Source organism: Stegodyphus dumicola, chromosome 4 (genome assembly GCF_044657685.1).
Source record: "Stegodyphus dumicola isolate Sdum_Otavi_A_Nest chromosome 4, ASM4465768v1".
In the NCBI taxonomy this organism is placed as follows: domain Eukaryota; kingdom Metazoa; phylum Arthropoda; class Arachnida; order Araneae; family Eresidae; genus Stegodyphus; species Stegodyphus dumicola.
Genome location: NC_140771.1, coordinates 212190093 through 212206618, shown reverse-complemented (window position 1 = coordinate 212206618; position 16526 = coordinate 212190093). Strand labels below are relative to the sequence as shown.

The window sequence follows — 16526 nt, the reverse complement described above, 5'->3', positions numbered from 1 at the left end:
TGTTATTTAAAAATTAGGCTTAACCGCACTTAAACAGCTTTTAAATTGTTGATAATTCTACAAATATTTCTTTCAGATTTCCTAAAGGCATAATAATCTTAACCGGAAGATAAGAACAACATAATTCAATCATTTTTAAAGCAAAAAGTGTACAATTTACAAATATAATAGTAAAGAAACTGAGATCACTGAGCCGAGTAACAAAGTGAATATATATATATAAATAATATTTATATACGTTTGGTGCGGATGAATGCGACCAAAATACGAGGTGCATCTACATGTTATAGCAGTCCTATATACAAAATTTCAATGTTCTGAGGTTACTCGTTTTTGAGTTATGAGAAATACATACGTACGTACAGACACCACGAAAAATTCTCTTCAGAATTCATTTTAAAGCAGTTTTATAATTTTTTTGGAGAAAAAGAGTCTTTTATTCTCTCCTTACGTACAGATGTCACTCAAAAACATCGTTAAATTGCATTCGATACCGGTCAAAATAAATATTTTCGTTGAAATATGCTGCCTGAAACTTTTCGCGATTACAATACTACAAGGAAGTAAAGAGATTGTTTTCGTACAAGGAAGTAAAGAGATTGTTTTGTGAAAATTAGGATTTCTTTACTTTCGTTATTTGTCCTATTCCGAAACTTTAAAATAGTAACATACGTGATAAAGTTTTATTACAAGAATTATAAAATGAACTTTTTGACCCAAAAAAGTGAGGATTATTTTTCACTTTTACTTTTTTAAAGGAGCAAAGTCTTCCGTAACTTCTATAATGTTGTGTAGTAAAAAAGTAAAAACTTTAGTAAAAAGAACGTTAATATTAACCAAAATTATTTGTATACTTTATTATTTGTTATTTGTATACGCCTTTCCCGGAACGTGACTTTCAGTTGAAATACTTTATCTGAAAAATCTGAGATTTTGTGCCGCATTATTTTATTAGAACATATCTTTGAACATATCAGAACATATTACATATCTTTGAACATATCAGAACATATTACATATCTTTGAACAAAATTTAGCTAACTATCATTTAAAAATTTACTCTGTTTTCCAACTACATAAAGAGGGGGGAAAAATCTGAAAGCTTTCAGATTTTATATTACGTCCAAAGGGATTTTTTTAACGTTTTGTGGGTTACCCTTATTTATTAAATATCATGTTCTTCGCACTTAAACCATAAATTTCAGCTCAATAGAAATATTGCAAAATAATTTTAAAATGAGCATATCTTTAGAATTTCCGATACAAAGTCTCGCGCGCTGGAGATATTTTTTTTTTTTACTGTGTTGCCATTACTTGATTTGAAACCGTTGAGTTTGTTAATTAAAAACTCAAAGTTTTACAAACTCTGATATAGATAATAAAACAAATTCCAAATTTGGACTTCCAGATGCCCATATTCGGGTGGAGACATACGTTATACAAAATTTGGTGTACCGTCGTTTTATCACAATGCGAGAAACATACATACATTTATGCAGGTTCTTCATTATTTAATTTCTTTAAATATAGCACAAGGCTGTAATATTTGGTGACAACAGTTTGAGAAGTAAAACGATATTTAAAGTTTTCAACGCAAAATGCCAAAAAGAAATTAATAGCTCATCTGGGCTAAAGCCATTTAGGCTAAAAAAGGAAATCTAGATCATAATGCATAGATATTTATTGCATATAATGTATCAGTTGCGATATATGAAATCTTTTCATTACAGTTAAGTAATTCGGCACTGATTAATTCTTTAAACTGTTGCGTTGGTGTTTGAAGGCATGAATGAGGCTTATATTTTGTTATCTGCTACTTCCCAAGATTGCGTCGGTTTTTTTTACAGATTTCTCATCTGATGTTGCTGTAACACGTGATTGGTCCATGGAATTATCTCTTCTATGAGTAGAAAAAGGCATGTATTCATCGTGTTCAGCCAATAACTGTGCTTTATCTCTTCAAACTGTATAAACATAGTTACAGTATTTTTTTTTACAAAAAATAAACATCTTTTTTCTTTCCCTGCCAATGCTTTCGCAATTTGCCGTCAAAATTTGTTATCTTTGCAGTTTATTCCCAGACGTAAAATAATTAAACCAGTATTTTTCATTAGTATGATATTCAGCGAAACAGGTTTCGAATAATTTTCTTTAACAAGTTTGCATAAAATTAGTCTGTTTGAATTATGGGTGAAATGTTCCAAGCCTAAAGTGCCCGCACTCTAAACAGATCAACGAAGAGACTGTCTTTGAATGATTTATCACTCAAAGACTTATCATCTTAGCCAGTTACCAGTGGCAAGTGTTGTATACAAAAGCGAACACAATTTTAGAAGGTTTAATCATTTATCAAACATTTTCTAAGAAAGTAAAATACAGAAAACATTGCTAACACTGTGTTCTAGACTATTGGAAAAATATTCAGAGCATATTTACTATCTTCCTCTCACGTTTTGCTTAAATTTAAAAGCCGCAGGTTTCAGTAAGACTTTTAGAAAATTTAAGTTTAATTTTTCATTTGTAAGTATGTTAAGTAAAGTATTACATATGTTACGGAGGGCGTTTGCAAAATTTAAAATGATTTGGATAAAGAATTTTAAAAAAAGGCCAAATGTTTTGAATAAAAATTTCTGGCAGAGTTATTCTTTGAAATGGCAAATATCGTCTGGTGCTTTTAAATTTATTTTCAAAATATCGTATGTAAAAAGGCTGTGGATTAAAGGATATACTTCTGCGCTTTCTGAAGAAAAATATCCCTGTTCCATAATTCAAAAACGTTGTGAAATGCATGGTATTAAAATTTCTAAGTGCAAAATAAACAACATTATTAATCGGAAAGGGGAAAACCGTTAATCATTACTTCTACTTCGAAAGAAGGATTCCAAACGAATACCTAAAAAAGGTACACACTGTTTCTAAAGTTAAATCGTTGATAACAAAAGAAAAGCTGCCGATACAGAAATCAGTTGCAACATCTGAAGCAACAATAAATAAAATAAACAGACCAAGATTTGCGAAATAAAAAAACTAAAAAGCATAATGTTCACTAATTTTTGTGGCTCAAAGTAGAATAATTTGTAGAATCCTATATGAAAACTATTTAGTGGGCGATAAATATAAATACATTGTGACCCTTGATGAAGCATGGGTTTACCTAAATGATTGTAAAAAAATAATAAATAAATAAAGGAGAGATCTATTTATTATCGAAACGAAGAGAATGGTTCAGTCAATGCAAAGGAAGTTTCAGCAAGTGTTTATGATTGGAATTGTCTCTTACAAAGGAAAATTAAAAATAAGTAAAATAAACTTAACGTAATATATATATATATATATATATATATATATAAACTTAACATACTATCAAGTATCAAGAGAAAGATTTACGTCCGATATTTACAGAAGAAATTTCAGTTCTTTATTCCAGTGACTGATATTATTATTCCAGTGAAAGAGTCATGAAAATAAAGCAACAAGTCATATACTTCGAAAAGCACTGCATTCCGTGGAAAAATGAAGAGTGATATAGGTATTTCACATTTACCTTTTCAACGTATTCCTGTGAAGTCACCTGACACTTCACCGATGCATTATTGTGCTCTTAGTCTCTTGAAAAGAGCTCCTTTTAAGCGCAAACCTACCACGATTGATGAACTCCGGAAAGTATTGAAACAGGAACGGAAATCATTATGCCTTGAAATTTTATGAAAAGCCTTTCTATCATGGAAATCACAATGCAGACTTACAATCCAGAAAATAGGATATCAGATCAGACATCAAAAAATTATTCTTTACATTTTAAACATTAACTAAACTGCTCTCAAATCGTTCTAAACATGTGTAAACACACTCTGTATTAATGCCATTTATAATTCTAAAATAGCTTATTTCTATCAATGTTTTGCCTTTGAACATTGTCGACTTCCTGATATTGTGTTTCTGCTATATGTTCGACTTCCTGCTACTGTGAGCTAGCTGTACAAAGATGTCGTGGTTTCTCTGCTGTATAACATAAGTACGATTTTTATTCCTAGAATTTCAGTCATAAGCTGCCGGATAAGAGAGCTGTTAACACTAATAGCACTCTTCTAGATTTCGTCTCAAATTAAAAGGGCACTGTTATCACAGCACAAATTAAAAAAAAAAATATTCAAATACAAACACAGTAAGAATTTTTCGTGGGTTTCTCATGTGTAATGGGTATACGAACCAATTCCCTTGAAAAGCCCTGCGCGATATTATCCTTTCCTTTTAGGCAATAATAGTGGTAACAGTTGAACGAAGTGAAAGACTTAGTGTATCGTCCACAGAACTCTACTTTCAAAATAGAAACTTAAGAATACTTTACATCGGGATTTCTTAAATTTTTTCCAGTCGCGACCCCCATTTATCACTGAGATTTTTTCGCAACCCCCAGGACTCCATAATATTTACAAAAATTTTTTGGGACCCCCATAAGTATTGCGAAAATCCGACACAGGCATGAGTGAAACTGTCAATTTTTTCACTTGTACTGTAATATACTATTGCAGTTTTAGGTCATTAACTTTAATTTCTAATTTTAAGACATAGAATAATGTGAAAATTTTAAAAAAGTAACAGACGAAATGACAGCGTCACGTGCAAAGCAAGGAAAATGAACTTTTATGTTATAAAAAGAATGCGTCGAATAGTTTTTTTTTCCTTTGTCTGTATTGTCTTATCTTTATCTGTTTTCAGATACATAGTGTAAAAATATTTGGTAATTGTAAAATTATTATAATAAGTTAAAGAAATATCAAAAGTGCTAAATTTTTGGCGACCCCTGCTGCAGGTCCTGCGAACCCCTTGGGGGTCGCGACCCACAGTTTAAGAAACCCTGCTTTACATGATAAAGAACGTAACCTATCGCGTGTGTTTTCAAGAATGATGTTACATTTTCTTTTATTTTATTATAAGAAATATAATATGATTGATAAATAAATAGTTTGTAAGCTTAGAAACAATTTAGGCATAGGAAACAAATATAGATTTTCTTATTGACTAAACAAAAGAGCACTTAAATTGTCGAGCACTTTATTTACAAATTTCTTAGCTTTTCCTTCTTTTAATGCGCAAAAGTACTGCTCAGGTACTTTGAGCCCAGGTGCATCGCTTATGTGCTTCGCGTTCATGTGCAACCTAGCCTTCAAATAAAGATCTGATGAAAGCTTTTTTATATCAGTTTTTAACATAAAGGCGCAGTTTGCCCAGAAGGGCTATTAATTTCGTTTTGGCATCTTGCGTTGGTTGACTATAAACGGTGTTTCACTTTTCAAATGGTTGCCACCAGATATTAGAGCCCAGCATTATACTTAAAGAAATTAAATAATGAAAAATCTGCATGAATGTATGTATGTTTCTCGCACTGTGAAACGACAACGGTACCTAGAAACATCAAATTTTGAATAACGTGGTCCTCCACTCGAATATGGGCATCTGGAAGCCCAAATTTGGAGTTTGGAATTTGTTCTGTTATATATTTCATATTTTGTAAAACTTTAACGAATTTTTTCTATACTTTAACGAAATAGTTGAAAAAAATTCAACTATTTCAAAACGAAATTATTCAATGGCAACACTGTACCGAAAAAATAATTATCTCCAGCGCGCGAGACTGTGTATCGTAAATTCTAAAGATATGCTCTTTTTAATTTTTTTTTTTTTTTTTTTTTTTGTGATACTGCTGTTGAATTGAATTTTATGGTTTAGATGCGAAGAATATGATATTCAATAAATAAAGGTAACACACAAAACGTTAGAAAAAACGCTCCTTTGGGCGTAATATAATATCTGAAAGCTTTCAAATTATTTTTTATTTCTTACTTCATTCTTTTAAAAAATGTCTTCCTTAAAGATAAACCTTCTTGCGAGTAGACTGCTTTATTTCAATAAGTTAATCCTCAACCCCTTTTGTACTTTTGATGTATTAGTTAGCAGATATAAAAATAAATATTTCAAAGGAAATTTTACATAAAATTTTATTGGACAAGACAATACACACGAATAAAATTCACTACATATTATGCAACTTAAGTATTGTTATAAACAGCGTTCTACACTGTAACACGTGGGCTGTAAAAGCTGCTGAGACCAAATACTTGGCAATCACAGATATGTATAGAAGTACTCAATGACGGTAATATTACTTTGAGCTATAGATCTGTAAAAAAGACACATGTGGAAGTACAACACGATTACACGGAAATATAAAAGCTTGAATTCATCTGAAAAGCGACTTCATATCAGCTTTGAAAAATTGCTGTCTGACTGAGCAACTTGAGCAGTTAAATCAGTAAAAAAATAATGTATATATAAATAGTTTATATGAAAATTTGTAAAACTTTCCTGCACTTAAAATACTGCACATAATTCTCCAAATTGGCTTGAAAATTTGCCAGTGCCCGGCAAATCGTGCAAAAATGAACAGAAATGGCAAAACTTTGCTTTGAGTGTTACAGTTCTTGTGTGCTCATTCTAGCAACAATAATGTTTAGAAAGGAACTTAATGAGATACCAACTATTCTTATAATGTTTTTAAAAACTTTGATTTTATATAAATAATTTTATAAAATAATAAAAATTAATTTAAATGCTTTAAAAATATCATAAAAGCTTTGCTCATCCAATGAAAATTTGACAGTGTCAGTAGATGTAATATGTGTTAACTAATAACCGCAATAAAATACGACAAATAAAAATAAGTGAGATATGAAATACTACTGAGTTTTATAAGTAAAAATATTTTAAAATAAAATTTTTATATAACGTTCATAAATACACTAAAACGATTCTGAGCATTTATATAAATTCTTAAATAACTTGCAAATATTGTTTCAAAATTGTATTAAAAGTGTTGGTGGTTGTATGCATTCGCAATTTGATTTCTTTTGTTTGTTTTGCAAACTTTGTTTGCAAGTTTGGCTTTAAACTGTTTTCAGCACTGAGTTAAAAGGAGCATCTCCAAAGTTAAATTGCGTATAATGGCAAGAGCTTCTGAACTATTGCATTAACTAAAACCATACAAATAGAAAGTCAATGTTATGAGCTTTTAGACTCATAGAGTATTCTGAGTGAAATTAAACGCAGGTACTTCAAAATTTGTTCTTATATATACAGAGGCACAAAAAAGTATGAATGAATAATAACAATGAGATACTAAGATGTATTATGGAACAGCACATTAGAATAAAATGGCAGTTTAGAGATCATTCGAAGAAAATTAAAGTATTATAAATAGCCACATCTCATTACATTAAGTCCTTATACCGAAAGGTACAGTTTCCCCCCTTAACTGGAAGAATTATATCATCGGCGGTTTAACTGCATGAATTACAACACATTTTATTGGTTCTGAATTGGAATTATAGAAACCTGACAAATACTCGGAACCCTTTTTGAGTCCATGTTGCATTTAAAGATTTGCAGATCTTTTTCAGATTATTGTTTACTTTAGTCAACAGTTACCATTACTCTAGTTCTTCAACTTCAGCGCAAATATAACTCTCTACCCAAGTCTACATATTATTATATAAGGGAAGTAAATTCAGAGTTTATCTTCTCTACATATAATAAAAGAAAGAGTCTGTGTGTTTTTCGTTCGTACTGCGCGTAAGCTAATAGACCCTGGGCTACAAAATTTCGTATATAGGTGCATCTAGACAAGAGCCAGTGCACCTCGAAGAGATTTTTTTTCAAAATTCAAATCAGATTTTTTAAATTTTATCTTGTCAATTTTATCGCATCATTTTGAATAGTTTCATTCTTTTAGAAATGTGGTTTTGGGCAACAGTTTTTCATTCAATGCTTTGTATACTGGACTGCTGACTGTTGAAAATATGAGATAAAATGTTGCTTTTTTTTTTCTTTTGATTTTTGGACACGCAACACGAACATCGCAATCTTCTTAATCTGACGCACATGTGTGCAGAACAGAAAAGGCAGAACAGAAATGAATTTCCTTTTCTTTCTCTCTCTCTCTCTTTATTAGTTAATGGCAAAGAGGTTTGTATATTTTGAATTATGTCATCCACAATGCACAATTTTGATTGGTTATTGCTTTCTGATGATAGTTTAATTATTTTAGAAATGCAGTTTTGGCAACAGTTTTTCATTCATTGCCTTGGATACTGGACTGCTGTTTTCTCTTGAAAATAGGAGATTTATTGCATATTTCATTGTAATATTTTAATTTTATGTTTCAATTATATATAATTTTAATTATATTAAACATTTTGCATGATTTTTGTTAGGAAACAAAGTTCTTAACTTCCTTTATACCGTTTGAATTCTTAAGATTTTGCAACAGGAAGTTGGTTAATTTATTTATTAGGATGATTAATATTTGTATTAAAGGATATTTCTTATTTCATTGTAATTTTTTATATATGTAATACATTCTTATTGAACTTTGTGTCATATATATATATATTTGTTCTGCAGAGTAAAATTCTGTGCAGTTTTTTAATTTAATGTTTGGTGTTCCCTTTAGGCACTTTCCCGGTACATTTAAAAGCTAGACGAATGCTGGCCGAGTAGCGGCTAGTAAAAATATAAATAAATAATTAAATTTTGACTGAAATTACCTTCAAAGGCATTATTTTCTTTCTGTAAATGTTTTTAAGAAATGCATTTTTGAAAAGAATTCCAAATAAGTTTCTGTGAGAAATATTTTATACCCACCTCTGAGCGAAAGCTCTTGATAAGCCAATGTTTTCAGTGATAAGCTGCATAAATATAAACGCAGAGATATAGGCAAATTGAAAATATGAGAAGAAACACATACATCCACTCTATTTGTACAAAATGTGCGCAATTAATCAGTCATGTATGTCATTATTGGAAGAAGGTTATATAACTCCATCCTACAGAAGTAATATTTTTGCCTTCGCCTCTGTGCAAACCAAATATTTTTCAGTCAGGAAAAACTTATATCAGTGTCATGCGATTTCATAGTTTTCCTGAATTTATGATTTATAAGTTTAATTTTTTTAAAAAGATAGAACTCATTTTGGCTGTTTGACGGTGAATTTTCGATATTTATTTTAATGCTATTTCCATAATAATGACATATGTATTCATAAAAACCTGACGTTATGTCGGTATCTCTTTGTATTCAGTACTAAAAGAAAATGCGTATAAATAATTATTCCTTAAATATCGCTCCCTAGAACATCTAACGCTTTCTACGCCTTTGTATACGATCGTATACCTGCACACTAGTGTGTCAGCTATTGGGAATTTAATAAGACTGTACTTCCTTCTCTAACAGTGATATTAATGTGATCACGTCTTTCACCGGTCGTTTTCATTTAGAAAACTATTGATACACAATTGAAAATTAGTTCCTGAATCTGTCAGTCAGAAAAATTCGCTGTAGAGATTGGCCGCGTGATGTTGCCTCAGACGTCGGTCCACTGCAAACACAATCACTTATTTGCCGGTGATAGCAATGTAAGATCTCTCCGGAAATATCCAAGACAAATCAGGCCAGCCTGCAGTGCCTTCCTCGAGGCTGAGAAGTTCCAGAAAATTTCTACAAGCAATAGCTGTTCAAGCATTTTCTCTTGCTACAGAAGGAAGAATCAAGATAGCTTGCCATGTTTGTTGAATGTTTACATCCGTTCCACGAATGGCATCTTCGTAGGAAGGTGGAGGACCACAATCAGGATTCCACTGCAAGAAGAAGGTGATTTTATGCAGCATAATATATAAAACACTTACTTAAATACGCTTACTTAAATGCAATTTCAAATTTTTTCTTCTAATACTAGCATTAAAGTGGTCCCTACACTGCCATGTGGCTTGCAGTCTCCAGCACAGGAATTTGAATAAAATAATATCTCGTAAATTATTCTTACGTCGGATGTTTTTATGATAGATATTCAAAATTGAGTCCCCATTCTGCGACAAAGCGAACAGACTGGTGGTCACTTAATTGAGAATGTTGGATAACTTCACTACTAACTGATTAAAGTGGGTTTACAGAATGAAAACCACTTATGAACTCAAAGTCCTGTAAAACAGACATAGAAATCAATAGATAATATTTATTTTTTTCTATGCATATAACCCTATAATTATTTCATTAAAAATAGAGATAAATCCACTACAACCATAGTGTTGTTATATATATATACTCTATTGCGCTCTCGTAAAAACAAATGTATCATAATGGATATTGAAAAAAGTGATAAAATTCGACGAATAGCTTCGGAGAAAGGATCATCATCAGGGTTGCCTATCCAAGAAATTGTGACTCGCTTAAAAATAAAATAGTTGATTCTTATATCTTGAATGAAACACGAAACATAATAATTACAATAACAGCTAATAGATATGATATCAAACGTATACATTTATTATTATTGTCATTATTACGTTGTTATTAAAATCGGACTTTTCTGATATAATATGCCAATTTTTCCCACATTTCGTTTCTACGACTCAAATTACGCCTAAATATTAAATTTCAGAAAATTTGGTGCGAAGTTTATTGAGAAATTTAAAAAATTTTCTTGATGGATTTTTTTCAGTTTGTGACAAGAATAATTCACTTGGCGAACTTCTTAATTTATAGCAATTTATTTTCTTTTCTTTTTTATTCACTAATGCACGAGCGGTAAAAAGATTCATTGTTCATTTTTCAAATAACTTTAAAAAAGTGCGTAAATACATTTTCGTTATTATTGCTTATAATAAATACTCCAAATTTCTGAAGCTCCAATATATAAATTCACGTATATATTGGGAAATTTTGTATAAAAAAACTCTAGAGTTTTTCAGGTATGCTTAGAAGTACCCTTACTTTAAGATTTTGTAAAAATTTTATAGAGTGTAACATAAAATATTTTTCGAAAAATTTATAAAAAATATTAAAAAATACAAATTTTAAGAATAAATCATAAAAAAATGTGCGAATTATATTTAGATTAAGCCTAAATTTCGAATTCTGGAAGCAGGAATCAAGTAAGTTTAATAAAAAAGAGATATGAATAGATATATATCAAATTTAATTTAAATTGAGAAGCTAAAATTTTGAGAGCTAATTTTTTAAAAACTACTCGTGCGATTTTTGCAAAACTTGGCAGTCTGAATCGTAGAATCGAAATATGGAAAAAAATTGGCATCTCATTTCAGAAAAAGTTTGATTTTGTGTAAAAATGCCTATATTAGAACAATGCTATATATAAATCTAATACATATCCTAAGTCGCGCTTTTGAGACTTGAAAAACACAAGCTGAATTTCGTCAATCGACACAGTAGAACGGGAGAAATAGAACTGTCCCCCCCCACAGTGTACAGTTCTACAATTTACCTACAATTTCTATATTTTACCTACAATTTCTCCCGAATTTCCTTGAAATAAGAAAGGAATTGGCAATATGAATTCAGTAGCATTAGAATAACTAAATAAACTTATCCTTTATTCTCCACGCAATAAAACGTCAATTGCTCAAAGCTCTGTTATTCGGAACTTCAGGTACCTGAATCCTTTGTTGTTCAATTTAGCCAAGTAATATTCAGTTTAATTTCGTTCTGGATCTGTTACGCCGACGGCACTTACAACGTTTTAGCGGAAATAACGAAAATTTAATAAAGATTTTATCTGTTATGAGTTTGATTGATCCAGTTATTCAGTTCGCTTTTGAAATTGAATCAGACAGTTTCCTTTCTTTCCTTGACATTCTTTTAGTTTTTGACAAAAACATTTATTTCTGCACCAGGTTGACCGAACCTCCTTTTTCAGTCTACTTGCTTATCTTATCATATGAAATCTTATCACTCTGGTGGATTTCCTTAACTGTATTTGTTGAAATAAAATAAGATTGATAAAAATACTATCCATTTATTTGTATTGTAAGGTTTTCCCGAAGTTTTTAACAGTTATCTTTAGTTAAAGTTACTTTCCTGTCCCTTCTAATTTCAGCTTACAATTTCCTGCCACAGTGTGTTTTTGTAATCGTGGTTAATGCAAATGAAGGAAGAGCGGTACGTAAGTCGAAGTTCCACTGACTTCGTTAGAGAGCCCAAGATTCTGACTAGCGCGCGTTTGCCTTTTGGCTACACTCTCTCTAAGCTATTACTACGCGAGGCCTTATTTCAGGCCCTTGATAGCTTCGCCGTTTAGTTAAAATTTAGGGGCCTTTAGAATTTTGATAGCTTCGGCTATATCCTTTTAGCTAAAAATTAGTTAAGTTTGATTTCTTAGTACTCTTGAGTTCAAGCCCAAGTGGAGGCTTTTCTGTACGCTCTAAGACAGGAGCCAACTGTAAATTCTTATTTTGAGAAATAAAGCGTAATTAACCCTTCTTGAGTTTCCTGCGCTAAAGCGATTATTCGCTTACCAGTTCTCGAGGTTCCACACACATAGATGTAAGAGAAGAGGTTGGAACCTCATAGCATTATTGCCTACCAGAAAAAAAATACCACTTAATTGGATTTGCAGATTATCTGGGTTGGCTAATAAATGTAGTTTATTTGGATAATTAGAGTTCTACTGAGCTATGTAAATACTCATGTAATTATCGTGGATTCTTCATTTTCAGTGTAACGCAGTATTTGGGTTAAATTTCGACCCCACCATCAACGTTATATAAACACTGTATACAGAATAGATCAGTATTATGGCTACACGTTTACCCGCATTTTGAGAAGATAGTGTTATGAATATGATAGTGTTATGACATAATATCATCGCATAGTGAATTCTTGAAATTGAACTCAAATTATTTTTACCGTGGGCTGTTAGTGTTTCTACAATCATTACGGTTGATCTTGCATCACTCCTACCGAGAATTCTTCTAGGAGGTTTTCTTTTCTGGATGTCTCCCGTTGTATGTTCATAGCCACTTTCCCCACTTTTCCTTAGTTAAGGAAAGGGTGCTAAGTTAAAACCACACTTTTTTAGTCTCGTGATCTTGCAATCATTCTTGTATGCAGTCGCCCATGCTCCATTTGTAACTTGCTGCTCCATGTTCAGCACCATCTCGGTAACGCCTTCTTCTATACAATAATGAGTATCCCATCACATTTATTTCTACTGTTTAGCCATATTTCTGGCTCAGCCTCTATGTTTAAAAGCCTTTGTAGATTCACAAACTGTTTTTTAAAAAAAACTCTGTAATTACGTAGATTTTAATTTCTAGTGTACAAAGTATCAATATTTTAATTTATAATTTTCATTTATAATAATGACTGACTACTGACAAAAGACTCGTAAGAATACATTCAAAGAAAATAAATACTGACTTTTCTTCTAATAACGGCTAAATTTTACTTACGTTTCCGTCGGTGGATTCACAATAAGGAGGAGGGCTTTCGCACTTTAAAGGGGTCTGGGTTTGCCCTCCAGGACGCAGCACTACTTCTGGTTCAAGGGGCGCTGACGGAAGTGCTACTGGAACTTCCTCAAGAGTGATAGAAACTGTGCGAGTAGTGGAAGGAACAGCTTCAGGTGGATTATCAGGATTATTATCTACATCCTCATTATTGTTCATGTTGTCCACGGTTGAGTCTCGTTCTGTCGGTATACGTTGAGCTTCTGACGGCTGGGGCTCTTTCTTGCGGCACTTACCGCCATGAAAGCAGTTCCTAAATTTGAAGAAAATAATTGCTTAGGATCTTAAGAGAATTGCGCAGTTATTCTGCAGGTATTCTTGATCTTTACAAGAAATTTTTTCCATTATCGTTTTCAAAAATTCAACAAATCAAAATGTTGTTTTAAAACTTCTCATGCTTGTAATATCAGTAAAGGAATTTGAATCAAGTACCATGTTAGTGGACTAAATACACACAGATAGAAAATTTATTCCAACTGCTATTCCAGCTATACCACCAGCTGCTATACAACTGATCTTATTGCTCATGAAAGTTTTATATTTATTCCAATGAATCTGCCAATTAATTTTTTAGTCCAAAGGGATTTCAGTCCCGAAGGACTACTGCTTTCGTTTTGGCATTTTGCGTCGGACTCATAAACGTCGGTTCACTTTTCAAACTGTTGCCACAAAATGTTAGAGTCCTGCATTATATTTGAAGAAATTAAATAATGAAAAATCTGCATAAATGATTGTCTATTTCTCGCATTGTGATAAAACAATGGTACATAGAGCCATCGAATTTTGAATGACGAAATCCTACTGCGAATATGGGCATCTGAAATCCCAAATTTGGAATTTGTTTTATTATAGATTTTATATTTTGTAAAACTTTAGCGAATTTTTGATTTACAAACTCAATGCTTTAAAAGCGAGAAATGGCAACGTTATATAGAAAAAAAATACTTTTATCTCCAGCTCGCGAGACTGTGTATATCGGAAATTCTAAAGATATGCTTAATTTAACATTATTTTGCGATATTGCTCTTGAACTGAATTTTATGGTTTAAGTGCAAAGAACATGATATTTAATAAATAAAGGTAACACTCAAAACGTTAAAAAAACGCCCCTTTGGACGTAATTTAAAATCTGAAAAATTTCAGTTTTTTTTTTTTTTTTTTTTTTTTTTTTTTTTTTTAGTCCAAAGGGATTTGAATCCCGAAGGACTATTAGTTTCGTTTTGGCATTTTGCGTCGGACGGATAAATGTCGGTTCACTTTTCAAACTGTTGCCACAAAATGTTAGAGTCCTGCATTATATTTGAAGAAATTAAATAATGAAAAATCTGCATAAATGTATGTATATTTCTCGTATTGTGATAAAACAACGGTACATAGAACAATCGAATTTTTGAATGACGTAATCCTACTACGAATATGGGCATCTGGAATCCCAAATTTGAAATTTGGAATTTGTTTTATTATCGATTTCATATTTTGTAAAACTTTAACGAATTTTTGAGTAACAAACTCAACTATTTAAAAGCGAGCAATGGCAACGTTGTGCAGAAAAAACATTTATATCTCCAGCGCGTGAGTCTCTGTATCGGAAATTCTAAAGATATGCTCGTTTTAAAACTATTTTGCGATATTGCTGTTGCACTGGATCTTATGGTTTAAGTGCGAAGAACATGATATTTAATAAAGAAAGGTAACACACAAAATGTTAAAAAACGCCCCTTTGGACGTAATTTAAAATCTGAAACATTTCAGATTTTATTTATTTATTTATTTATTTTAATTTTTATTTATTTTATTTTATTTTATTTATTTATTTATTTATTTATTTATTTATTTATTTTTTATTTTTATTTTTTTTTTTTTTGCTTCTTTTAAAAAAGCTGAATGTTTTGTTTCCTCAATTCAATATAACTTTTATGCTGTGCTCTTTACCGAATTAATGTTAGTAAATCTTTTTATCTTGTAGAATTATGGGAAAATTATGAATGTTTCCCTCTTAACTCACTTTGATTGATAAAAAATAATAAAATCGTATATATATATATATATATATATTTACATATACATCTTTTAAGCTCAGTTTTGCAGTATTGAAAACTGTGCAAGAACTAATTTATACTATTCGACTTTTACATTGCATTAAGAGGCGTTTTCCGGAACCACTCTTTTTTACAGCATAGTATTTTAATGAATTAAAGATTAATGAATGAATGCTATTAAGTAAATTATAAATTAATCCGTCTTTTTAATAATATTATAATAATATAACACACTATGTAAGATTGTACGGAACCTAACTATGTTTCATGCTAATTTCTGAATCTGCAGAGACTATCAGGTGACTTATCTCTCCTCGTATTAAACTCTCAGTAATGTAACTTAGAAGAAGGTTTAAACTAAAATATTTAATCAGTTCATCAGCTTAACACTTACACAGTATATTCAATAACAGCAGTCTAACTTCAAAGCATATGGGAATAACAGAAACAAAGTTTAAGGTAAAATTTAAAGGATTAAGACAAAATGTGCCCACAAGTTTTGGCTCAGACCCTCAACTGACGAGAGCACTTGCGGTTAGCAAAATTAAAGCTGATTTTAAATAATTCAGATGCTGGAAGAAATAGTATAGCCAGACGGTCAGTGATAACCGCCATGATCTGTTGCTCGAACTCAAGAACTCAGCACTTAAACACATTAATTAATTTGCAACCTGGTGGGAGCCGACGGAAGTAGAAGTGACAGTAAAGGTAATTGATTAATAAACATAAAACCTACGATATAATTCCAAGAATTATAATTAAGTCCTATTTTAATTAAAAGTCTGAGGAATATATTGAAAACATAATCAGTGAAATTTTCTGCAGAATATATTTTTGTAATTTTGGGATATTATAATTGAAATACAAAAGTCGCTTGAATTTCAGTGATACAGACATTACTTTTTTCCTTCAATAATTCGTTGTAATCAAGATATATATATATATATATATATATGCATATTCTGACAGGATATAATATAATCCTGTCATAATTAATCGCAGTAAAAAAATGCATGCATTTTATGCATTAATTTCTGAAGAAAATTATTACAAAATTAAATATTAAGAATTATTTTTACTACGAGCTAGGAAAGCATTTACTTTTTACCATTCTAAAGGTAATATCAA

At 31.1% G+C, this 16526-nt stretch overlaps 1 protein-coding gene across 1 annotated transcript in view; it reads right to left on the bottom strand.

Annotated features, from left to right (window-relative positions):
* Positions 1-5981: 5981 nt before the first annotated feature.
* Positions 5982-16526, bottom strand: part of LOC118186855 (uncharacterized) — a 71766-nt gene continuing 61221 nt past the window's right edge. The window contains exons 5-6 of the mRNA XM_085815949.1: positions 13303-13612; positions 5982-9693 (exon numbers count right to left, since the gene is read on the bottom strand). Coding sequence (XP_085672075.1) covers positions 9571-9693; positions 13303-13612 — 433 coding nt within the window. The 3' untranslated portion in view covers positions 5982-9570. The remainder of the gene's footprint in view (positions 9694-13302; positions 13613-16526) is intronic.